Source organism: Chelon labrosus, assembly GCF_963514085.1.
Source record: "Chelon labrosus genome assembly, chromosome: 21".
NCBI lineage: Eukaryota > Metazoa > Chordata > Actinopteri > Mugiliformes > Mugilidae > Chelon > Chelon labrosus.
Window position 1 is genome coordinate 21,254,359 of NC_140354.1, and position 26,407 is coordinate 21,280,765.

The following is a 26,407-nucleotide window of genomic DNA, read 5'->3' on the forward strand; positions in this document are numbered from 1 at the left end:
TGTTCAGTTTGTAAAGCCGTCTCACCTGCAACAGCTACAGTCTCCTCAGCGGTTGAGAAACACTTGTGTTCTGCTATGCATTTTATAAATTTGAGTTGCTTCCATTCATCTGAGGAAACTGTCACATCACTGATGACATGAGTTTCGTTTGAATCCTGACTCACTTTATCTGTTATTGTTTTGGTATCCGTCAGCCAGGTCAGCTTGGCAGCAAAAACAGTGCGGACCAAACACGTTGCCTTCACTTCAGACTTTGTCATTACCGTCTTAAAGGAGGGAATCTCCACATGAATACAAGGAGCGGCGTTTGAATAAGCTGTTGGTGAAAATACAAGAAACATGATGAAATAAGATCAGACCGTGTGACTGTTTTTATGAAGCTGTCAATACTCATAGGGATGGTCACAGCAGTGAGATGATTCACTACACTGATTTTTACCTGAACAGAGGCTGATTGTCTTTTCAACATTCTTGCCCAGAGTCTTGTCTAATACTCTACAAGTGAAGTCCTTCCCAGTTTTCCACTTTGTTCGATCAACTGGAAGTTGACTGGTCACGACCACACGTCCGTCTGCGCCCATGCTGATTTCACCGGTTGATGGAGATCTTTGCTGGGACTCAGAGAACCATTGAATTTGAGGGTTGAAGCCCCACCCAGTGCAGAGGAGTTTCTGTGGTTCTGACCCTTCACTCGGGGCCAGAAGAAGTTCCATTGATGGGTCCACTAATGACAGAATAATCAGTGCATTAATGAATCCATCTGATAAAGATTAACAAAGCATTACATAAAAAGATCAAAACAGCTGTTGTTATGGAAACAAGGCTTATTCTTCTCACCAAAAATATTGCCAGTGGAGTTTGACTCTGTGCTGCTGGAGAAGCCTTGATTCACTTTGCAGGTGAAACTTTTGCCTTTCACACGGTATTCTGAAGGGATCAAGAACTGTCGACTGATTGATTGGAGGCCCGAGGCTTCAGGAAGATGAATATAATCTCTTTCAGAAATGTCAACGCCATTGGCCTGAAAGGTGATGTAGAGGTCACGTGATGAGAGCTGTTTGACGTCACACTCGAGCACAGCACTTTCTCCCCTCAGCAAATCTGGAAGAGATCTCCTGATCTCTACTGTTGGAGCCTTAACTTCAGGTTCTGAATGATACAGAAAGAAAACGTGACAGAATTTAATCCTTCAGGTCCTCTGAGATCACAGAAATATCTGATGTTCAGTTTGTAAAGCCGTCTCACCTGCAACAGCTACAGTCTCCTCAGCGGTTGAGAAACACTTGTGTTCTGCGCTGCATGTTATAACTTTGAGTTGCTTCCATTTATCTGAGGAAACTGTCACATCACTGATGACATGAGTTTCGTTTGAATCCTGACTCACTTTATCTGTTATTGTTTTGGTATCCGTCAGCCAGGTCAGCTTGGCAGCAAAAACAGTGCGGACCAAACATGTTGCCTTCACTTCAGACTTTGTCATTACCGTCTCAAAGGAGGGAATCTCCACATGAATAGAAGGAGCGGCGTTTGAATAAGCTGTTGGTGAAAATACAAGAAACATGATGAAATAAGATCAAACCATGTGACTGTTTTTATGAAGCTGTCAATACTCATAGGGATGGTCACAGCAGTGATATGATTCACTACACTGATTTTTACCTGAACAGAGGCTGATTGTCTTTTCAACATTCTTGCCCAGAGTCTTGTCTGATACTCTACAAGTGAAGTCCTTCCCAGTTTTCCACTCTGTTCGATCAACTGGAAGTTGACTGGTTACGACCACACGTCCGTCTGCACCCATGGTGATGTCACTGGTTGATGGAGATCTTTGCTGGGACTCAGAGAGCCATTGAATTTGAGGGTTGAAGCCCCATCCAGTGCAGAGGAGTTTCTGTGGTTCTGACTCTTCACTCGGGGCCAGAAGAAGTTCCATTGATGGGTCCACTAAATAGTATGTCAAAATAATGTTAATGAATGACTCAGTTGAATTATCATTCAATTTAAATAATAATAATAATAAAGAACCACTAAGACATATTGACTTTTCAAAGCAATAGAAGACAACTCTCACCAAAAATATTGCCAGTGGAGTTTGACTCAGTTGTGACCGAGCCTTGATCGACAATGCAGGTGAAACTCGTGTCATTATTCCAGTATTCTTCAGGAACGTCGAACTGTTGACTGATTGAATCGACTTTCGAGCCTTCAGAGAGATGAACGAGCACTTTGTCAGGGATGACATTATTGTCAGTCCTGAGGGTGATGTAGAGGTCACGCGAGAAGAGCTGTTTGACGTCACACACAAGCACAGCACTTTTTCCCCTCAGCAAATCTGGAAGAGATCTCCTGATCTCTACTGTTGGAGCCTTAACTGATGACACAGCAAGAAAACATGACAGAATTAAATCCTTCAGGTCGCCTGGGGTCACAGAGATATCGGATGTTCAGTTTATTAAGGCGTCTCACCTGCAACAGGTACAGTCTTCTCAGTGGATAAGAAACACTTGTGTTCTGCTCTGCATGTTATAAATTTGAGTTGTTTCCATTCATTTGAGGAAACTGTCACATCACTGATGACATGAGTTGCGTTTGATGTATGCTTCACTTGGTTACCAGTTGTTTTGGAATCCATCAGCCAGGTCAGCTTGGCAGCAAAAACAGTGCGGACCAAACATGTTGCCTTCACTTCAGACGTTGTCATTTCCGTCATGATGCTGGGAGTCTCCACATGAATAGAAGGATAGACTGAGGGAAATATTGTGTTATTCAGAATTTAAATTAGAGTTTCAGAGATATTTCTGCAAACCTGCAAGAGAGAAGCTGCACACACTTACCTTGACATATACTTATTGTCTTATTTAATTCACCGCTCTGGTGAACGGACTTGCATGTGAAACTTGAGCCCTTTGTCGAATTTTCGGCATTTGGCTCGACCTCGCTGCTCAAGGTGAATGTTTTCTCCGTTCCCTCGACACTCTGCAGCTTCCTTTCATTCTTTGGGATGGACAGAACCTCATTGTCCTGCTTCCACACCACTGTCAGCCCATCTGGATAGAATCCGCTCAGGGTGCAGATGAGTCTGACTCGTGAGCTGCCAATGTCACCGTCCCAAACAGGGTGTAGAGTGATGTTTGGAGGGACAACCCGTGGTTCTGAGATGGAACACAGATTATGTTATCTTTACTCTGTCTCAACGTTAGATATAAAGATATAAAAAAAAAAAAATAGCAAGATGATTTAATCAGTTATACATACCTTCTTGTCATGGTAAGTAACCATCTGTCTAGTCTCAGTTTTAAATGCCTCAGATTTAGGCTAGGTGTCGTGGTTGTACTTTTACAGTATTCGGCGTTCTAGAGTTAGGCTGGAAGTCTGTTGCACAGATGTTAAGCATGATAGGGCAGAGTGATCGGGGCTAGCAGCAAGCGGAAACATTGAGAAATGCTCAGCTCCAAAAACAGTACCAAAAAACAGAAGTGAAACAGCACAAAGAGCAACGGAGCATCGCAGACGCCAGGTGTGAGGTGTGGTCATGCCAGTAAGAGCAACAGAGCACACACATTTAAATATCTTGCGTTGTTTTGCATGCATTATGACTCCAGGCGCTTCTCGTGACTTTGCCAAAGTTCTCGAGTCTTGTAAGAAAAGACTCAAAAGGCAGCCGACTGTAAAAAGTCCCAATTTACATAATGAGTTGGGCTGTTGGCTCCAGGTGCTGAGGAAGCGATGTACATAACAGGGTACAAAAATAGTTAACACTGCTGTGAGTACTGAGGGAGAAAATAAGTTGGAGGAGAAGCATCAGTGGTTATCTTCATTTAAACATTTATTTAGTTTTTCAAAAAAAGACAAAATGTTTTGTAATTAAAATGACAAAGAAATGACAGTCAAGACTACTTACATGATACTCAAAGTTTAAAAGAAAAATGCATTTTTTTTTGCCTTTGTTTTTACAGAAAACTCTTCTTATATATTCCCCTTGTTTTATTTGATCTGGAAGAGATTAGAAAATACATGAATAAATACATTTGCACCCTTTATATTTCCAGTAAAAATTTCTGTATTGATATACACATTACATCATTATCATTATTATTATTATTATTATTTAATGAAGATGACTTTATTAAATAACTCAACATATGCTGCAATCAAAAAACTATCTTGCCGTTATTTGACAGATTAGCTTAATGGGCTTAGATTTTGGGATAATATTGTACGTGCAAAAATGCAAAAACAAAACTCTTTTACAATGATTGCTCTCATGCATAAAACTATTAACTTCACAGTGGCGATTCCTCTTTTTTTAGTTTATTCAAAGATCACCATTTTTTATGCTTTAAATTGTTAATGTGTTCATGAGCGTTAACAGTTTCTTTCTAGAATTATAACAGTGCAGCATATAAAGCTCTAAGTGCAGGATATAAAAAAGTCTGTACTCCTGCTAAATTTGCATATTTTTGTGATGTTAAAAAAAAAAAAAAAAAAACAACAAAGACAAATCTGAACTTTTGTCCCTTAATTCTATACATTTCAACTTATACAATACCAGTGAAACCCACTGGGAAAGACTTCAGAAAAAAGTTATATAAAAATATATATAAAAATGAAAATCGATGAGGAGATACATTTTTATTTGCAAACTAGAGTGGGGATATATAAAATATAAATATAATATAATATAATAGTTGAGATGTGCCACGCTCCTATACTTTTATCCAAAAGTTGTTGCAATAAAATGAAGTATTAATTTAGTTGGAGAATATATCTAGTCAAGTGTCTAAAGAAAATATTTTATATATATTTTTTTTATCTCATTCTCTTAAATGTTTAACACTGGTTTCCAGCATCATCGCACAAGTTAAAATTATAAAAATAAAAGCATATCATTTCTTCTTGCGATTTATCTTTGTTTAATTTCTTCACATCACAAAAAACCTGGTGATTATTTTATGGCGGTGTGTAGAATTTGTATATACCCTACACAGAGGTCAAGCAGTCACAGCTCAACATCAGATCTGATAAATTTATGAGGATTACTACGTGCTGCCGCTCTACTTTCAGGTATTTTATGCCCAAACCTGTGCACGTGTGAATGTACTGTTACCTTCAGAGCAGTGGTTCCGATGGAAAACAGCAGAGTGATGAGGAAGAGAAAGATGAAGGTGATGGCCGTCTTTCCCATATTATCTTGTTCTCCCTCTGGGTCCTTGTTGCAGTAGGTTATAAAAGCCGGGACATCTGGATGTACTGTACAGTAAATATTGGGTTAATCCACACCCAGTAAAAAACAAAACATAAAAAAACAAAAAAAACCCACGTGAGATAATGTTCCTTAAATTCTGAAATTCATCTCCTCTAATTGGGAAATATATTTATTGTACTGCTGATCCAAAAAAGCAGAAAACTAGGGCAGCTGTTTCCTGAAGACGTTTCATCCAGGTTGCTTCAGTTCTTCTGCTATTTGGATGTGTGGCAAAACATCTTCAGGAAACTCTAGTTGCCCTCTTTTTTGGCTTTTTTGCACATACGATGTCATGGATGGCCGACAACCTTCACAAAGATAATCAGAGTGACTAGCTTCAACAAGACATAAAAGTTTTCCCCCAAATGTGTTATTAAGTTACAGTGATCCTGACTTGCTTTTGAAGGACGTCATTATTAGTGCTTGACTTGTGAACCATTGGAGTTGGACCTCAGACAATTATCTGTCACACTGGGGGTGCAGGACCCAGTAGAGGAAACACAGGCACACACAGACAAGTCACAGAAGCAGTGTTAATGCACAATGTGTAAATCCTGTAGCCTGTAATTCATATGATTTAATGTGTTAGTGATGTGGTGCTAAATATAGTTTAAGAGTTTCAGTGTATTATTGTTATGCAATATGCAGACCTAATTAGTGTTGCATTACAGTGCAGACGACAAACGTGTAAAAACAAACACCGGTTCAATAAAGACATGAACAATGCGACAGACACCAACAGAGTTGCAAAGTTTTTTTTTTTTATTTTATTTTGAATCTGCTTTAAACACACACAAACACAATGTCATATCACGAGCAACACACATTAAACAACAAACGACAGAAGACGCAGCGACACACAGTCACATCTACTGGGCCTTGCACGTGTCAGGGACGTTCATGTTGAGGTTGACAATGTTGGTGTTTTCGAATGTTCTGTATCCAATGGACCTGATGATGGCTTTAGTTGTGTTGGCCACAGACTGGTGGTAGACTGCGCAGCTGTACACCACATCAGTCTGCTGCCACTGCGTGACGTTCATGGATAACTGGCCATAGGTGGAGTACCCCCCGTTGCTCTTTATAGGCTCTGTGGTACTGAAATCAAATGTTGAATCTGGAACCTCGTCATCAACAAGCCAAGACACGAAAACCTCCTGAGGATAGAAGTCTTTCACATAGCAAGTCAGGGTCACCTCATTTTTTCTAATGTGTTCTACTGGAGGCAGCATAAACACTGAAGGACGCACAACCTGTCCTCCTGCAAAGAACGAGAGAACAATTAGACCCTGTATCACAGATAATACACAAAGACATAACGTTCTTCATGTGTTTGAAGTCAGGATCAGATGAATACATAATGACTGTTGGTGGACAGTTGCTGAATAGTTTTCTTACCTGTAAACCGTACGTAATGTCTCTTCTCTGGTTCCAGCCAGTCCTCGAGTTTAACAGAGCAGACGAATTTGGTCCCTGAGACCCATTCGTCATAAGTGATTGAAGTTGTACTGGTGAATGTGCCTGTCTTTCCATTTTTGTTTTTCATTACGGAGCCAGCTACTTCACTTCCACCCTTCTCCCACAGCATCTCCTCAAATTTTCCAACCTTTACCACCACTTGACATGTAAGAATTCCTTTTCTGTTGAGAAGCATGTCCTCACCTGTTGGGCTTATGATACTTATATCTGCATCGGGCTCCGGACATGCTTGGGCATCGTCTGAATAACAAAACAACCAACAATTAATGAAGAGAACCAACATAGAAATGCGCAGAAATGTTTCAAAGTATAAGTTTACAATAAGTTTACTCACTCTGACAATTGTCTTTGATAACCGCAGTTGAATTTTTTGGTATCAGTACTTCAGCGTCGTTCTCCCCTTTCCCCTTGAACTGACACGTGAAGGGCGTATCGTCCAACTGCGTGACTGGCACAGTGAGAAAACTTGCCACGCTGTACACGGTTTCACCTGAGACCTGTTTTCTTTCAGAACGTGCCATGGTCTGGACATCTCCGGTGGTGACCGCAACATTATTTTTCAGCCATTTCAACTCAAAGTCTTTTGGTGAAAAATCTTTGGCAAAGCAGGAGAAGGTAGCCTTATCGCCCTCCTCAGAGGAGGACACTGTAAGATTTGGCGACTTATAATACACGCCTGAAAAACAAAGACATACACAAATATATATATATATATTAAATGCAGAAGCAGGGACATTAATATATATATGCAGAAGCCAGAACAATGTGCTTGAAGTCACAATATAACAAGCGAGAACAATGTATGTTCTGTAACTAGCACACGTTTCTCCTCAATACTGTTATTTTATTTTTTTTTTGTGTGTGCATAAAGAAGGAAATAAGATTTTCATAGTCATGAGATTATATAACTGAGGAGCAGAGCTTTGATGCTTGCTTCTGCATATACATTGTCTGGCAAGCATAAAAAAAAAACGCAGATTTCAGGTGAATGTTAAAGATCAAGAGTGGAAGTGGAGGCAGGCAGGGGATTATGCAGAATGGATGGAAATGGAACGAAGCAGAACACACCACAGTACTCAGACACAGGAGACACAGGGTGTGTTAGTGAAGAATAAAACAGTCTGAAGCCGAATACACAAGAGCAAGCTTTAACCTCCCCAAACCAAGGACCGAGTTAAAGTATTTCATCCGCTAAAAGTTGTACTTGTTTCCAAAATAGCTCATAATCAGTTCACCTGGGACAATGTCAACCTCAAAGTAAACCTCAAAGTTTATCCTTATCAGCAAACTCATTAACTAGTATAATTAATTTAAGTAGCAGTATCATCTTTGATTTATGTTACTGCATTTGATACTGTATTATACCTTAGTTAACCGACAATCACAACTAATACATTTTTGTCCTGTCCAGTCCTGTGGAAAAAAGTAATAAATTATTTAGCATAAGGCTTACTTCTCTTCTGAAGAATTACTTGTCCATTCCCGCCAGTATGCTGCACAAGACATTTGAATTGCTGACGATTGTCCCAGTCCTGCCGCCTCACTTGGACCTGACTAACTCCCGTGTAGGCGCTCCCTTGCTGCATTGAGGGGTACTGAATGAAGTCCTGCAATGCGTCCGTGCCTTTGGTCCAAGAGAAAGTCACCGTGGCTGGTGTGAAGCCGTTGGCAAGACAGCCAAGAGTGACCGTTTCACCGGTCTCAGAGGAGCAGGGCATCAGAGGAAAAACCGTTGGCTGAGCTGGAGTTGTAGATCCTGAAAAACAACGGTGCAATTTTAACACAAAAAACACATTAAATAACACAACAAGCTGTTTTTGTGAAGAATGTTTTGAAGAGAAGCCGCTTCAACTGAAAACACATTGACAGAGGTACAAACAAAAAATACAATTAAAAAACAATTAAAAAAGTCATTAAAAATGCACAGCATGACCTTTAAAATGTTAAAATGTGGGCATCATATACACAAACCTTTTCTTTTTTCACTTTGTCAGAAGATGTTTCCTTCATTAATATTTGTCCAAGTTACTCTACATATACACTGTTTTTTTTATTTTAAATGCACAATTTGGACAATAACTAACCGGAATTTAAAATAAATATATTCTAATAAATATAAATGAAAATGATGGAACAATTATTATTAAAAAACCTTAAAAAAACGCATTGAAGGAACCTCATTTTCTCATATTTCAATGGGACCAAAGCACAAATCTTTATAAAAACACAATAAAAAACACAGACATACAAAATCAAACAGCATGAATGACATTTGAAAAGTCAAATGCAGAAACTATGTGTCATCCATACACAACACAAAAATGAACAGATTTAGGTGAGATTGTTTGTTCATTTAATATTCATTCAAATCATTTATGGTTATTTTAAATGTTATTTTAAATTGTTGGACAATAAAGTGATTTTTGGAAATTGAATGAAGGCATAAATAAATATTTGGACTAACAATATTCTAATGAAAAAAGAGTGGAACAGTTATCGTTTAAAACTTTGAAAAACACACTGTGGGATCCTGATTTTCCTATTTTTTTAAGGGCACAAAAGAACAAACAGTAAATACAAATACAACTAAAAACCACAGCCATCAAAAAATACACACCATCAACAGACTTTAAAATTTTAAATGTGGACATTTTATGTCCACCATACTCAAACCTTTATCCAAGTATTTGAAGCTATTTGTTGCATCCGGATCGACCGCTGTCATTAATATAACCTTTTCAGCTTTTCCTATTTTGTATATAAATTAATAAATTATTTTAAATTCACAATTAGGATGCTCTGTTTGACACTGAATGAAGGCAGATGTAAAGTCGCTAAACATTTAACCATCAACTGTCTTTGAATTCACGATATCTTTTACAAAAATCACTTAAATTGATTCAATTTCAGAGGTTATGAATGCGATTAAATTGTGTTCTTACCTGATGAGACGGTTACCATCGTGCCTTTTCCCCAGTAGTCAAAAGCACCGTAGTAGCACAGTGCTGAATCTACTCAGCCAGTCAGTATAAAAAGCTAATCTACTAATGGGGAACTCCGAAAACCTACTTTAACATTTAATTAGTCTCACCGTGTACGCTAGACATTAATATCCACTATTATATTTGAGAATGTTGACTTGTTACTTCAATTACTTTGCCAGAATGAGTAACTTTTGAAGTGAGACCTGACATAGTGACCAATTAGGTGATAACTAAAATATGACATTTAAAAAGTTTAACCAGTGCAGATTTTAAGCAGCAAATACTGAATTCTTACCTGACGACACTGTGACCATGGTGCCTTTTCCCCAGTAGTCAAAAGCACCCCAGTAGTCACAGTTAAGAAAGTCTATTCACGCTTCTCACAAAAACTCTTTACCGACAGATTCTGTTACTTCATGTTTGGTTTAGTTAGTATTTTTTTTATTTGGAATATTTAAATGAAATCTAAAATAATTATCTGTCCACAGAGTTACTTAAACAGACAGACAATTAAATTTCTTTTTGACGGATTCACAATCAGGCCACAGAGTACTGATGACCAAAACTTGGAACCACATCAAAACGATCGTAAATATTTTTATGGCATGGTTAGAAATGTATTTATTTAACTGGAAATAATACAATTTCATACCTGAGGTGACAGTGACCATGGTGCCTTTTCCCCAGTAGTCAAAAGCTTCGTAGTAGTCACAGTTAAGAAAGTCTATTCACACTCATAACAAAAACTCTTCACTGTCATATCCTAATACTCCACGTTGTATAATTTAGTTTTCGGAAGATTTAAAAGAAATCTGTTAAAGTTAATTAAACAGCCAAACAGTTCACAGTTTTTTTGGCAGATTCACAGCCAGGCCACAGAATACTGATGACCAAAACTTGGAACCACAAAAAAACGATTGTAAATATTTTTATGGCATGGTTAGAAATTAGTTTCTTTAACTGGAAATAATAAAATTTCATACCTGAGGTGACGGTGACCATGGTGCCTTTTCCCCAGTAGTCGAAACCCCAGTAGTCACAGTAAAGAAAGTCTATTCACGCTTCTCACAAAAACTCTTTACTACCATATCCTAAAACTCCACGTTGTATAATTTGGTTTTTGGAAAATTTGGAAGAAATCTAATATAATTATCTGTTGTTAGAGTTAATTAAACAGCCAAACAGTTAATTTTCTTTTGCCAGATTCACAGTCAGGCCACAGAATACTGATGGCCCAAACTTGGAACCACATAAAAAAAAAACAAAAAAAAAAAACGATCGTAAATATTTTTTATGGCATGGTTAGAAATTTATTTCTATAATTGGAAATAATAAAATTTCATACCTGAGGTGACGGTGACCGTTGTGCCTTTTCCCCAGTAGTCAAAAGCGTAGTCACAGTCTAACAAATTATTAACCACTGCATACAAAAACCTGCTCCCCAGATTTAGACACTGGCCATGGTTTTGATTTTCTACCATATGCCATTATTTCTTTGTAGGTTTTTGCAAATTCTGATTTAACATAAAAGTTTTTCGCTAGAAAAGTTGGAAGATTATGACACATTTGACAGGATTCCAGCACTGTGCCACAACGGCGCATGTTAAAAAACAAAACAAAAAATATGTTTTTAAATCAAAATGTATACGTTAGAGAGAAATAATTTGATCGACTTACCTGATGTGACCGTCACCATCGTGCCTTTCCCCCAGTAGTCAAAAGCATTGTCACAGTACAACATCTCAACACATCCAACATACAAAAACAACCACCTTAAAGATGCTGCTAAAGCCACAGACGGCTAAAAAGTCTACATGGAGACGAAATTTTTTTCTTTTTACCTGATGTGACGGTCACCATCGTTCCTTTTCCCCAGTAGTCAAAAGCAGCGTCACAGTATAATATCCCAACAGACCCAACATACAAAAACGTTGACCTTAAAGATGCCATTGGCGACGACATCCTAAAAATTCTGCATTGAACTGTCAAATGATTATGTTCTTTTTAACACGAAGGTGAAATGCCTTTTTTACCTGATGTGACGGTCACCATGGTTCCTTTTCCCCAGTAGTCAAAAGCATCGTCACAGTGTAATATCTCAACACATCCAACATACAAAAACAAGCGCCTTGAAGAATTTTAGATGGTGACATCTAAAATTCTACATTAAAATGTTAAATTATCACGGTTTGTTATTGCGGAGGAAGAAAAGCTATTTTTTACCTGATGTGACGGTCACCGTGGTCCCTTTTCCCCAGTAGTCAAAGTAGTAGCACAGCCATACGCTTCAATAGCACTTTAGTGCAAAAATATCCCACAGCTTGTGCCAACTGATTCAGCATTCTACTAAATTAAATAAACACTTGGTCATACCTATTTTTTGCCCAGATTTTAAGCTGCAGATCAAATCCTAGTTTTCATCCAGAATTTAAGACACATTTAATGATAAATCTGACAAAAAATACCAAATTCGCTTCTCTCAAAATATATCCGATTATTACTTACCAGAAGTCACTGTGACTTGGGTTCCTTTCCCCCAGTAGTCAAAGTAGCCGTCACAGTGATATAATTCACTCTTCTTCTAATACAAATACTTATTCAGTTTAAACCCAGCAAAGCATTCACTGACAAAGCAATTCCCCCTGTGCTATTTTATATTATTTCCCTTGTGATATCCACTTCCTGTGGTCTGGGTTACATAAAATTTGCCACCAGCAGTTAGAGAGAACTTCCTCTTTATCAGATCCTGTGTTGCCTCCAGCTCCTGCAGCATGGAGTTCATGAAAACAGATTGATTCAGGCATTATGAGTTGAGGATATTAACAGATCTGTGTTGCACTTAAGTCCTTGTTTTCGGCAGTATTCTTTGTGCATGCTCACTTGATCTGTTGTAGGGAACACCCCTGGAGGCATCTCATGTTTTATTATATTATGTATTGTGTATATTTAGTGTTCTTTTGGTAGAAAAACCTCTGATCAACCTGTACCAGAACGACAAGAGGAACTCATGATCAGAAGAATACATCATCATCTGTAAAACACAGTGGATAATGTGACTCATGAGTGGCCCCACGATGATACTGGGTTACTAGTGTTTATTGAGGAGGTGAGGGAAGACAGAAGCAGTTGGATGAATTCTGAAGTGTACAGCGATATACTGTCTGCTTTGATTCAACCAAGTGGAGCAGAGATGATGGGGAATCGTTCACTGTACAGATGGACAGTGACTCACAACATTCAGACTGTTCCTCTGCAGTCACAGCTTTTCTCTGTTGTTGTCTCTGGAGATAGTGAACCTGCGTTGAACTGACTGAGAGTAGTAGATGCTGCTTACGGGTAAAATCAACCCACTCCAGATCTTTTCCAGGAGCCTGTCTCACCCTGTTAACAGGTTCTGGGTTTTAATCCGTTTCCGACTGGGCCCTTTCTGTGTGGAGTTTGCATGTTCTCCCTGTGTCTGTGTGGGTTCTGTCCAGGTACTCCAGCTTTCTCCCATTGTCCAAAGATATGCTGGTTAGATTAGGTGGTGATTCTGGTAGCTGGGACAGGCCCCAGCCCCCCAGCGACCCTCCAGAGGGCAAGCCGTTACAGAAAATGAATAAAATAAATGAACAAATGTGTAAAGAAGCAATGTCTTGTCAAGCTTTAAGTTATTTCTTAATGCAAGTTGTTCACAAGAATCACAAGAATACAAAAAGATTGTGTCCTGACAGAGAACGTCGAGTTGAAATCCTGTGTTTTTACGGCAGTCAAGCTAAACGCTAATCCTGCCACACAGCAAATGAGTAATTCCACCACCCATTAGGTGAAACTGCACCGGCTTCTGCCTAGTGTTGAATCCCTTGACTTTATCCCTAAGACACCAACCTCTCTGTTCGGTGTCTTCCATGTGCCAAACCACTACCACCATACCAGGCTTCACCTATATGAGATATCCCATGCTACTACTGCTGTATTTGTTCAGTTGCTTGCGTAGTTCTGTCCTGTCCTGTTAAGTTTTATTGACTTTACCCCTCACTCTTTGCGTATACTTACGTAAGCCTTGCCAACAACCTTTCTAAAAAAACTTTCACCCAAGAACTACCATGAGATACTTGTCCTGATATTTTCATTTTTTTTTTTTTTTTGAGTGCCACAGTACTGGCAGTGAACCCAGCCTGCTCATCATGAAGGTATCCACTCACTGGCAGCTGCTACACCTTCACCTGTGTTTCTGAAGACCTTTATTGACTCACTGACTATTCTGGGTTGTCTCAGGTTTTGATTTTGTATCTGGGTTGCCATATACAGTATCTGCCCTTCCCACACATGATCTTTCTTTTATATAGTAAGGTTCTTCACTTTTAAATTAGGATTGTTTTAGTTTTTTTGATCTTGGGAACTCGGGGCGGCACAGCGGTGTGGTGGTTAATGCTGATGCTTCACAGCCAAAGTTCCGGGTTTGAATCCATGGGCCAACTGGGGCCTTTCTGTGTGGAGTTTGCATGTTCTGCCAGGTGCTCTGGCTTCTTCCCGCCATCCAAAGATGTGCTCGTTAGGTTAATTGGTGATTCTAAATGTAAGTGCGTGTAAGTGTGAATGGTTGTCTGTCTCTCTGTCTCCAGGTGTACCCCGCCTCTCGCCCAGTGACAGTTGGGATAGGCTCCAGCCTCCCTGCGACCCTTCACATGACAAGCAGTTACAGAAGATGAATCTTGGAAACTCTTTGCTGGCCTCGTCCTTTGACTACCAAATCTACTGAATGTATATGAGAGGTTTGGCTGGTTTGCCAACATTTTGGGCCTTAACTACTAGGGCTTGCAAGTTTCAACTTGCTCTTATCAGGTCATAGCTTGCATGTAGTATGTATTCTGAAATGATGCTGTTAACACAATGTTCAGTCTAAGACTTTCTTCAGTCAGCAGGCAATGTTGACATGTTTCTTCACTACTACCTTTCAGATAGACTGCCCTCTTTGTCATTTGCGAGAAATCAGATTGGATTTGTGTATCCAGGTGTCCGGGACATTTGCAAAGCTTGCTGTGTATACAAAAAAAAAAAAGTTAAAGAAAGGTAGGACTTCTTCAGTTCTAATGGACTGGTGGGAAGTTGAGGTTTAAACATCTGTGGGTATAACCCACCAGAAACTTGCTTGACTTTTTCTGTTAATGACCAAAAACTAGCATGACTAGTAGCTTACCTGTCGCTGCCATTATCAGCCACAGGCTCCAGTCTCAAGATGTGAATGGGATTGAAACTTCTTGTGGACAGAAGTTAGGACTGTATTGTTGACTGATAATGGGCCGTTACAGCACGATCCAAAGGTAAAGAGGCAGGAACATAGAGACCCCGTCAACGACATGTAAGTATCTAGCCTTTAACGTTTCCTATGTAATCCTCAACTTCCCACTAATACCTTAGCACTGAAGAAGCTACTCGGATGAGTAGCGGAACGTCTTCTCAATAAAGTCCAGTTATCTTTCTGAAACATTTTTTGGGATATACCATGACCTAGATGAGTGAGAACCTTCACAGACAAGGTTGTGATAACAATGTAGTCTTCAGTAATTAAATGTCTTGTTCTGAGAGGTTCCTTCCAGATTTTTCTGTACAGAAACCTTGCATGAAAAAAGTCACCAAACATTTCAACGACTGTCTATTGTTCTCCATGTTGTTTGGATGAGCTTGAATTCCGCTCTTCTGATTTGACATCGTTGTTGCATTTGAGATGCATCTGTGGCAATGGGCCTGGTTTGCAGAAATTGGATTTTGTTGTGTTGCGGTCCAGACATTTTTTTAATTGATCTGGATTCAGTCTGGACACGCCAACAAACAGCTGGCAGTCTGAACGTATATTTAGAGTTTTAGTGTACAAAATCTGTCTCTTTTACAAGAACGCCCTGGTCAAGACAGGAAGCATCACAAACACAAACATGCATTTGATCATTTACATTTATTTGACAAAAAACAACAAAATAAAAAAAAAAACTAAAAACATTCATTTAATCTTAATCACAAGTCATCAATATCGAGGATTACAACTGGTTCAGAATGTGTTGTTTTAAGCAAACCATTTCTGTTAAATTTATTAGTTTAATTATTCACATTGCAAACATACAAATCCACTCTCTTCTGCCTTCTTTGCTGTAATGTGTTTCCATGTGTTATCAGCTTTCGGCTTTCAGCCCAGAGTTTCAGTTTAAGTGGTTGCGGAAGCACCTGTTGCGGTGAAGGATTGTTTCCTGTTACATAAATATTAACCAGTAAAGACATTGCCAGCCACAAGTCCAAAACTGTGTGCAGTCTGAACTCACATGACAATTTTAAAAGCATCTTTAACAGTCTGGAAGATTAAGACACATTTGACTAATTAGTCTGATAAATAAATGGCTGGTTGATCCTGTGACTATTTACTTAAATTTGAAACTTTTGCTTTAAACTGTTTTGGAGATAAAATATTGTTTTGTCATTATGCAAAATACGGTATATTATCTTTTCTGATTAAACTGAAAGAAAGATAGTTACAAAGAAATCCAAGTAGTCTTCTCTGAGGGAGTAAAACTATAATAGGGTTTTTAGTGCCTTTTAACACTGACTCCCAGCTCCCACTACATGCACAGTGACAACCTCTTATCCCTTAATAGGGCACTCATTGAAGTTGAAATTCTAAATTTCAACCCGAGTGTTATTGTAGAGCATAAGAAGACGTTTTTACTTTAGTGACAATTTTCAGAGATTTTCATTTTCATATAGAAGATCGAGGTAAATGAATTTAACATATATGGTTCCTTGCCCTTAAATGGTAAACAAATGTAAACATGTATTTAGACCATTAGAACATGTCAAGTGCCGGTTCGAATCCATGGGCCGGCTGGCCTTTCTGTGTGGAGTTTGCATGTTCTCCCTGTGTCTGCGTGGGTTCTCTCCGGGTTCTCCGGCTTCCTCCCACCATCCAAAGACATGCTCATTAGGTTAATTGGTGATTCTAAATTGGCCGTAGGTGTGCATGCAGGGTTGGGTAGTAACTGATTACATGTAATCTAGATTACGTAATCAGATTACAAAAATCAAGTAACTGTAATCAGCCCAGACTACAATACAAAAATGCATAATTAGATCACATTTACATTGTTGGGGATTACCTGATTACATTTTATCATGCAAACAATGCAACTTTTTTATGATAGCCTAGCCAGTGTTTTCATTTGACAAGCAGCCCATTTGTTTGTTCACTAGATGTCATTATCATCCATTTGCCTGTGTAGTTTCTTGACAAGAAAAAGGTTCAAATCAAAACCCAAGATGGAGGAACCGTCAACGTCAACCAACCCAGATAGCAAAAAAACAGATTGGCAGATAGCAGACCGCTGGTGGCATGCCACTTGTGGTCCACCATCTCTTGAAATTTAACTTATCATGAATATTAAGAAAATACATGAAATGTTATTAAAGTGATGGATGAAGTATAACTGAATAAATGAAAAAGGTTTTAGACCAATAGTGACAAAATATTGGGGCATTTGACGACAACTCGCTCGCGGACCGCCAGTGAACCGGAGCAAAACTCCAGCGGACTGCCAGGTCTATCCCCAGTGGGCTGACGGTGGTCCGCCAGCCTCTTGCTATCTGGGAATAGACCTGTTCCAGTCGGCAAAAATACGTTCAGTACTTGGCAACATCGCCACAACTTTGAATTAAAGACAGAGGAAAATAAGATTGTGTATGTCTTGTACAAGTTGTGTAAAAAGTAATCCTAAAGTAATCAGATTACGTTACATGTTTTGGGTAATCCAATAGATTACGTTACTGATTACAAAATTTGCCATGTAATCTGTAATCAGTAATCGATTACATTTCAAAGTAATCTGACCCAACCCTGTGTGCATGTGAGTGTGAATGGTTATATGTCTCTGTGTTAGCCCTGCGATGGACTGGCGACCTGTCCAGGGTGTACCCCCTGCCTCTCGCCCGATGACAGCTGGGATAGGCTCCAGCAGACCCCCGCGACCCTTAACAGGAATAACCGGGTATAGAAAATAAATGAATGAACACGTCAAGTGCTGATTCAGGCACTTGTCATGCAGAGGTGGACCTCGCAGACCAAATATGGTTCCTTGGCCTATAAAGGGTTATGCAACATTAGTGCATTCTAAAAACAACCCCCACAAAACCTGAGCTTTGTGAAGGTTATGGTCTTCTGCATTAGCTTGACTGATAACTGTTGATTCACTTTCATCTTGCAGGCTGTGGTTTGTAGTGCTATTGAATTTTGTTGTGTTGTTCCTGTTGTTTCAATGTTTTTGTCAGTGGGCTAGGCTAAATAACATAAACACTTTAGTGTTGAATTAAATCCGATCAATTCATTGGTTTTCACCTAATGAACTGGCCAGTGAATACAACAGAATTTTTACCAGCATTTATTAATTAATTAAATGCATTACATTTTTTACTTTTGAATTATTATCATGGACAACCCCTCTCACCCACTGCATCAGACTGTTTCAGACCTCAGCAGCTCCTTCAGCAGCAGACTGCTGCATCCACGCTGCAAGAAGGAACGCTACCGCAGGTCATTCATTCCAGCTGCCATCAGGCTGTACAACACCAGCCTGAATCAATAAGAACTGTCATTTTGCACAAATATATCTGCCTTTTTGCACTGCCTTTTTGCACAAACCACTACCTCACCAACTTATAGTTTTTCCTAAAGTTTTTAGCAATCTATTTATTTGTAAATTTATTATTCCACCACCACAGTGTATATACAGAATGTCTTTATATTTGTTGTTATTTTTTTGTATATATTTTCCAATCATTACTTGTTTTGTATATTTTGACAAAAAGTTAATTTCCCATACGTGGGATCAATAAACATGTCTTATCTTATCTTATTAAAAATATTAATAAATAAGTGAATAAAAATGAAATAAATGTTATGTTCATGATGTCCTGATACAGGCCTTCTCATTTTCATCAAGATTTATTTCAGGATTAGTTTTGTTGGACACACACAGGAAGCAGAAAGACGTTTACTGCTACTATTTCTGTATCTTCACCAGCACACGCGGCATTTCCTTTTCAGTGGAGTGAGGTTTTTGTCATAGGATGTAACAGTGTGGTCGCTGTAGTATGCTGCACTGTGGTTCAACCCCGTACAAAAACGTCCCCCTCCACACTGGCTGTCACTTTAACAGAAGCTTTTCATATTAGTCCATGGATTATTATTATTTATTTTTCCAGATTTCCCACACTTTTCCATTGAATGTACCGTTACTTCTGAAGAACTAGAGTGTCAGATCTAAATGTTCCGATCTCCTCTTTTCTCGAGGCAGAGTGACTTTGTGCTTCACTTTCCTTCAGGTTTTGTCGTGTCATATATTAAACGTGGTTCCATTCAGCCAAATTGGCGCATCATCCGACAAAAAAAACTTTGACTGATACAATGCAGTCAAATTGTAGCCCTGCATGTATTCAGCGGACACCACAATTAAACTGAAGTCCATCTTTGTCCCAAATTAGTATTTTTCATTCTATTTGTTATTCATGTCCTTCTAAAAAAAAAATAAAAAATCACATGGCAGAGTTGATCTGCTCACCATTTTGTTCCAAAATGAAATGTCTCAACAGCTATTTGGTGGATGTTGCACAGCATTGTCAATATTTAAACATTAGGGTTAGGGTTAGGAATTAGGGTTTAGGGTTAGGGTTTTGTTGGACACAAACAGGAAGCAGAAGGACGTTTACTGCCGCTATTTGTGTTCTTTATCTTTACGAGCACACAAATATTTTCCCACTCAGTGGAGTGAGGTTTTTGTCATAGGATGTAACAGTGTGGTTGTAGTAGTATCCCCCGTTGTAGTATCCTGCACTGTGGTTCAACCCTGTACAAAAACGTCCCCTTCCACACTGGCTGTCCCTTTAACTACAAAAGCTTTTCATATTTAATATAAGTCAAAAAAAGAAGGTAGGCTTTTTTGAGACTGTGATTTTTAAAAGTTTCCCAGAGTACAACTATAATAGGGGGTTTCCATTGCCTTTCAGCAAAATGAATGCATTCTAAAAACAATCCTAACTAAACCTGAGCCTTGTGAAGGTTATGGTATTAAGTTATGGTTATGGTGGAGGTGCCCTCTTGAAAACCCCAATGACATGCTGCATACTGCTGTTGTCTTCTTGTTACGTGGTAGCTATGGTTAGCTGCTGAGTGGGCCATACAAGCCAGCAGCGTTTAGTTAGTTTATGTTTTACAATGTCTGAACTATGCTGCTCAATGGACTTACAAGCCAGCAGCTTTTACTTAGTTTATGTAGATTATAGGTTAATTGTCATATTATATGAGCATAGGTTTGGTAGGGTCTCTTAGCTGAACAGGGCCTCTAAATGTGTTTTGCCTGGGATTTTGGCACAAGGGATTATAACATCTTATCCTGTGTATTACTGAATGTTATGCATTAGTTTAAAATAACTGTTGATTCAGCTGGGTTTTCATCTTGGAGGCTGTGCTGTATGTTCCTATTATTTTGATGTTTTAGTCAGTGGGCTAGGCTAAATAACAGAAACACTTTAGTGTTTAATTCAATCTAGTTTAACAGCACCACAAACTACATCCTCCTATAATGCACATCCAGGTGAATTAACACCGTTGTGATGCTGTTTCAGCATCAAATCATGAAGGTGGATTCAGTGCACGACTGTTATATTAGAATGCATTCGTTTTAACTAGTGTACCTAATGAACTGGCCACTGAGTACAACTGTATTTTTACCTGCATTTATTAATTAATTTAATTCATTATTTTTAAAGTAAATATAATACTAAGTGAATAGAAATGAAATAAATGCTATAGTCATGATCTCCTGACACAGGCCTTCTCATTATCACCAAGATTTATTCTGTGATTTTTCTTAGATTAGTTTCGTTGGACACATACAGGAAGCAGGCAGACTGCTACTATTTCTTTATCTTCACCAGCACACACGGCATTTCCTTCTCAGTGGAGTGAGGTTTTTGTCATAGGATGTAACAATGTGGTAGGTGTAGTATACGCCACTAGAGTAGTATCCTGCCTGCGGTTCAACCCCGTACAAAAACGTCCCCCTCCACACGGGCTGTCACTTTAACTACAGAAGCTTTTCATACTAGTCCATGGATTATTATTATTATTTATTTATTATTTTCCCAAACTTTTCCATTGGATGTACTGTAACCTATGAAGAACTGGAGTGTCAGATCTAAAAGTTCTGATCTCCTATTTTCTCGAGGCAGAGCGACTTTGTGCTTCACTTTCCTTCAGGTTTTTGTCGTGTCATATATTAACTGTGCTTCCATTCAGCCACAATATCACACCATCCTACAAAAAAAACTTTGACTGATACAATGCACGTTTCATTTTAGCCCTGCATGTATTCAGCAGACACCACAATTAAACTGAAGTCCATCTTTGTCCCAATTTAGTATTTTTCATTCTATTTGTTATTTATGTCCTTCTAAAAAAACAAAAAAACAAAAAAAAACATGTATTACACTTCTCAGTCATGACAGAGTTGATCTGCTCACCATTTTGTTCCAAACTGAAACGTCTCAACAGCTATTTGGTGGATATTGCACAGTATTGTCAACATTTAAACATTAGGGTTAGGGTTAGGAATTAGGGTTAGGGCTTTGTTGGACACATACAGGAAGCAGACAGACTGCTACTATTTCTTTATCTTCACCAGCACACACGGCATTTCCTTCTCAGTGGAGTGAGGTTTTTGTCATAGGATGCAACAATGTGGTAGCCGTAGTATCCTGCACTATGGTAGAACCCCTTACAAAAACGTTCCCCTCCACACTGGCCGTCACTTTAACTACAGAAGCTTTTCATATTCGTCCATGGATTATTCTTATTAATTATTTTTCCAGATTTCCCACACTTTCATTTTCCTTTAGGTTTTTGTCTTGTCATATATTAACTGTGCTTCCATTCGGTTATTTGGTGGAAATTGCACAGTACTGTCAACATTTAAACAATTGTAGGGTTAGGGTTAGGGTTTTGTTGGACACATACAGGAAGCAGAAGGACGTTTACAGCTGCTTATTTTTTCCTTTATCTTCACCAACACACAAATAATTTCCCACTCAGTGGAGTGTGGTTTTTGTCATAGGATGTAACAGTGTGGTCGTATGCTGCACTGTGGTTCAACCTTGTACAAAAACGTCCCTGTCCACACTGGCTGTCACTTTAACTTTAGAAGCTTTTTATATTTCTCTGTGAAGTTAAGTTTTTCATATTTTTCAAGGTTCTCTTTTCTCACACTTGGATGCACCGTAACCTTTGAAGAAATATTTCAGGTTATTGTATTGCCAACAGTCATGAAAAAAACCTTTGCCTGATAAAATGCCCTGTTTACTGATGGTTCCTTTCTTTAGTATTGTGTGTAGTCTGCAGACACCGAAATTAAACTGAAGTTCAGACGGATGTTGCACGTTATATTGTCAGCATTCAAACGCGTGCAGGTGAGTTGGACACATGCAAGGAGAAGCAGAACATCTTCACCGGCGTGCACTGCATTTCCTCCGTGAAGGGGAGGGAGGTTTTTGTCACAGGGTTTATCACTGTGTGGTAGTTTCCCACGGTGGTTGAACCCCATACAAAAACTTCACCCCTCTACACCTCCACCGGTTGCTACTTCAGATGAGCAGATTTTTCTTTGCTATTTATTTTATTGGCTCCAGTGCTTCGGTTCACATCACGACTGTTTTTTGTATTGCCATATTTCACTGTGGCTCCCACTGTCCACAGTGGCACACCCTCATACAAAAACCTGATGTAGTCCACTGCTGCCATGGCGAAGCCAGTTCGTCCCTCGGCCGCTTCACCAATGTGGTCCAGAAAAATTTGAAGCAAACATTCGAGAAGTATCAAAAATTATAAAGAAAAAGCAGATTCCTTCACCTCTGAGCTCACTTCATTTGTCTTGACCACTGAAGCCACTGATGTCAGTTAAAAATAAATACAAAGAAACTTTCAAGATGTCCTGACATCCCTCTCGGCGTAAGAACACAGTATTTTCCACATTTAAACGTCTTTGGATAGACAGCTTTGTTCCTTCCCTGATGAAGGCCGTGAGCCGAAACACGTCCCATCTAATGTTCCTTATACTACAACTGCTGCTGGAGTCTCGACCATTTCCTCCCCCGTGCACTTTGGCTGAGGGTGAAGTCGGCCCAGACACGCAGTTTATGGGCCGCTTTGTTGGACAGGAAGCAGAACATCCTCACCAGGGCACACGGCTCGTTTCCTCTTTAGTGGAGCGAGGTTTTTGTAATGGGATATATCGCTGTGGCTGCTATAGTATCCCACTGTGGTTTGGCCCCATACAAAAACATCACCCGCTACCTTAGCCATGAAGCTTTTAGTGTTTGTAAGGACGGAAAAATATTCCTAATATGAAGCAAGTAACAAAATACTTTCTAAGGTATTTTCTCTTAATTGTGTTAGTTAAAGAAAGTATATTTGCCTTTTATACACACACAAAATACGGGAACATAGGAATGTCTGTGCAAAGCTCAAGAGCAACACATGATGAGCAATAATTACTATATATATATAAAAAAAATGACTGCACACTATGCAGTATGCACAGGGGTAAATACATATATACTCAGTAGAACAGTGAGGTTATTGCACACGTCCTATAGGGTAATTGCACTGAGGTTTGAAAATTAAAGGTTCACACTGAAATGTCTTAACAGAAACTATTTGATGGAATATATAGTAAAATATAAAATACCTTCACTTTAACTATAGAGCTTCTCACATTAGTGTTTGTCCGCATAAAAAAAACAAAAAAAAAAAGCAAAAAACAGATTAATGGCTTTGCTAATGTGAAGCAAGTAAAAAGAAATCTTGCGTTGAGATTCTCCATATCTTTTTCCTTCCAAAAAAAAAGTTAAACTCAGATCTGGCCAATAGGATTGTTTCCCATTCAGTGCTTCAGTTTAGTTCAGGAGTTCAGTTCAGGTTTTTGTACTGCCATATTTCACTGTGGTTCCATCCAGGCACAGTGGTGCACAGTCATACAAAAACCTTGAGGCTGACGTGATGCACTGCTCACTGACAGTTTGTGTCGCGTGAATCCCAGATGCCACCTTATTTATTTATTTTTATCAAGCCTTAATTAATCCGTGCTTCCGAAGTCTGTTAACACATTCATTAGACGCTGGTGATTTTCACACACTGCCTCGGTCCACACTGAAACTATCTGATGGATCACACGGTAGGCAGTTTTTTCTTTTTTTTTTTTTTGTTTTCCAAGCACCTTTTTTTTTAAAAAAAATTTATTCTCATTTTTATTACCCATATTACCTCTGCAATAACAAGTAAATATATAAATATATGATTCCTATATAATCCCTGTTTAAATTTGCACTTTATGCAACAGTTTGGATAATTTATGGCACAGTTTTTGTTGTGTGTATATACTTTGTATTGTTCTTTTTGTTGCTTTTTGTTCCTTAAAAGTGTCTGGCTCTTGCAGGTCATGCTGTTCACTTGTGCCAAATAAAGTTTTCTGAATCTGAATGTTTCCATTGTAATCAAACTTCTAAAATGCATCATAAAAATAAAATCTATAAACCCCTTTTTGTTTGAACCCACTTCACTCTTTCAAACCTCTTTGGGTGGCCGTTTTTTCATGAAGACACACGCAGGAAACAGCATGTTCAGCATTTCCTCCTTAAGTGGAGGTTTTTGTCACAGGACGTACCGCTGTGGCCGTCATATCCACTGTGGTTCAGCCCCGCGCAAAAACCTGCACGCTGCCGGTTGCTTTAACCGTAAAGCTTTTCATGTTCATCAGTGTATGAAACCAAGCAAGTTAATGAAGTCCCGTGTTAAGATTTTCCGCTTTTTTCAAAGCTCAGATCTGAAAAAAATGTTCAGATCTGAGCTTTGAAAACTTTGGTCATTTCTAGTTATGGAAAGGTTGGCCTGTTAACCACGTTGGTCCACGGTGCAATGTCTCGACAACCATCTAATGGATCGGACGTTTCCATCACTGTAGCAGAACGTCAGCAGCAGCAGCAGCGTGCACTGGATGCTGTGTTTTTGGTTTTTGTCATACGATGAATAACAGTGGTAGCCATTGTCTCACACTGGTTCTAGCCCATACAAAAACTTCACCCTGAACGCTGCCTCTTCCTTTAGGCTTTTCATATTTTCATATAACACACTAGCTTCCGAGATGAGAAGCAATCAATCATTATTTATTTATTTTGCTTTTAAATGCTTTTCTTTAAATTCTACCTTTGAAAGGTCTGGAGAGACTTTAGTTTATTCCAGGGCGGGTTTTTGTATTGCCATATTTCACTGTGGTTCCACTCACAGTGGTGCAGAGTCATACAAAAACCTCTGGCCTGATACAATGCAAAAACATCACCCTGCACACTGGCCGCTACTTTAACTATTACAAGTTTCATATTTATGTTTTTTTTTTTGTTTTTTTTTTTTTCAGTATACAAAAGATTAGTTTAGAGATATGCAAGTATACTTTTTTTTTAATTTTATGATTTTTTATTTTATTTTTCATTCTGATAGTCAAAGTCAAAGCTGGAGATATTTTCAGATGTTCTTCTTTTCTTGTGCTTCAGTTTAGTTCAGGGCAGGTTTTTGTATTGCTATATTTCACTGTGGTAGCCACCATACACAGTGGTACACAGTCACACAAAAACCACTGGCCTGACGTAACACCATGCTTGCTGTTCCCCTTTTTTAGTCCTTTCAGACAGAATATTATTATTATTTATTTTTTTTTTTTATCCACTGCATTCTTACCCTTTGAACCCAATTTATTTATTCTGCTCCAGAAAGTCGCATTTTTTACACTTGCCCGGTATCGGTTCACCGCTGTGGTCAAACAGTTTGAAGCAAACGTTTGAAATTAACTACATCAATTAAAAAAAAAAAAAAAAGAGAAAAGGATAATTGCCCTTTACCTAAGCTTACCTCACTTATCTTTTCCATTTTTGCAATTGATTTGAAATCAACCAACTGAAAGGAAATGTATGGTATACGAATAAATTATTACCTCCAGTTTGAGAAGTGAACACTGGGCATGCTCTGCTACTTTTTTAGGTGACAATTTCTACAATTTTTGTATGAAAATATGAATTTAGAGTGAGGTTAAATGCGTTGTTTATTTTGTGACTTGAACGTCATGAAAGTCTGCTGAGAAACACGCCGTCCCTTTAGAGTCGCTGTGCACGGATAACATCAGAGTGAATGGTAGTGTGAAGCTTCTAATCCGAGTGAGTTGGACAATAAATGAAGCAAAAATACTGCTACACCCACTGTAGCACTACTAGGTGGTGAATAAATACGCAAAGCTCAGCAGCTTTTGAAAAATTGCAGCAGTGTGTTTTAATAAGATAAATAAGGCACATGAAATAAATCATTAAAAAATGTTCCCAGCAATTTTTTTGAATTGTTCCTTTATTTAATTATCTCCACATTCCCTCACAGTAACAGCTTTACTGTGAGAAAAAAAATACATTAAGATTTTTTTTTCATGCAGTCTGCTGTAAAATTGCAAAGACTGTGTATTCAGGGCTCCTGTACCTATTTTATAAGGTTTCAGCCCAGTCTTAATGGACTTTATGCAATATTCATTGAATGAATGTGATTTGTGTGCTTTGACAAGACTTCTTCATTTTCTTTTTTTTTTTTTTTAATGTATTG

At 38.6% G+C, this 26,407-nt stretch overlaps 1 protein-coding gene and 1 gene segment (V, D, J or C); both read right to left on the reverse strand.

Annotated features, from left to right (window-relative positions):
* The window catches only part of LOC311506838 (uncharacterized protein), a 64,680-nt gene that overhangs the window by 25,010 nt on the left and 13,263 nt on the right, over positions 1-26,407 (reverse strand). For 2 of the 9 annotated variants that reach the window (XM_084570947.1, XM_084570945.1), the window contains exons 1-10: positions 11,054-11,373; positions 8,178-8,480; positions 2,835-3,152; positions 2,467-2,745; positions 2,072-2,371; positions 1,660-1,944; positions 1,246-1,536; positions 838-1,149; positions 440-724; positions 26-316 (exon numbers count right to left, since the gene is read on the reverse strand). In XM_084570947.1, the coding sequence (XP_084427073.1) occupies positions 26-316; positions 440-724; positions 838-1,149; positions 1,246-1,536; positions 1,660-1,944; positions 2,072-2,371; positions 2,467-2,745; positions 2,835-3,152; positions 8,178-8,480; positions 11,054-11,189 (2,800 nt within the window). In that variant the 5' untranslated portion in view covers positions 11,190-11,373. The other 7 variants (XM_084570952.1, XM_084570949.1, XM_084570946.1 and 4 more) reach the window with 7 other exon arrangements.
* On the reverse strand, positions 5,117-8,265 carry LOC311506841 (immunoglobulin heavy constant gamma 2-like). The segment is given in 3 exons: positions 7,059-8,265; positions 6,644-6,964; positions 5,117-6,506 (listed from the first exon to the last, which is right to left on the reverse strand).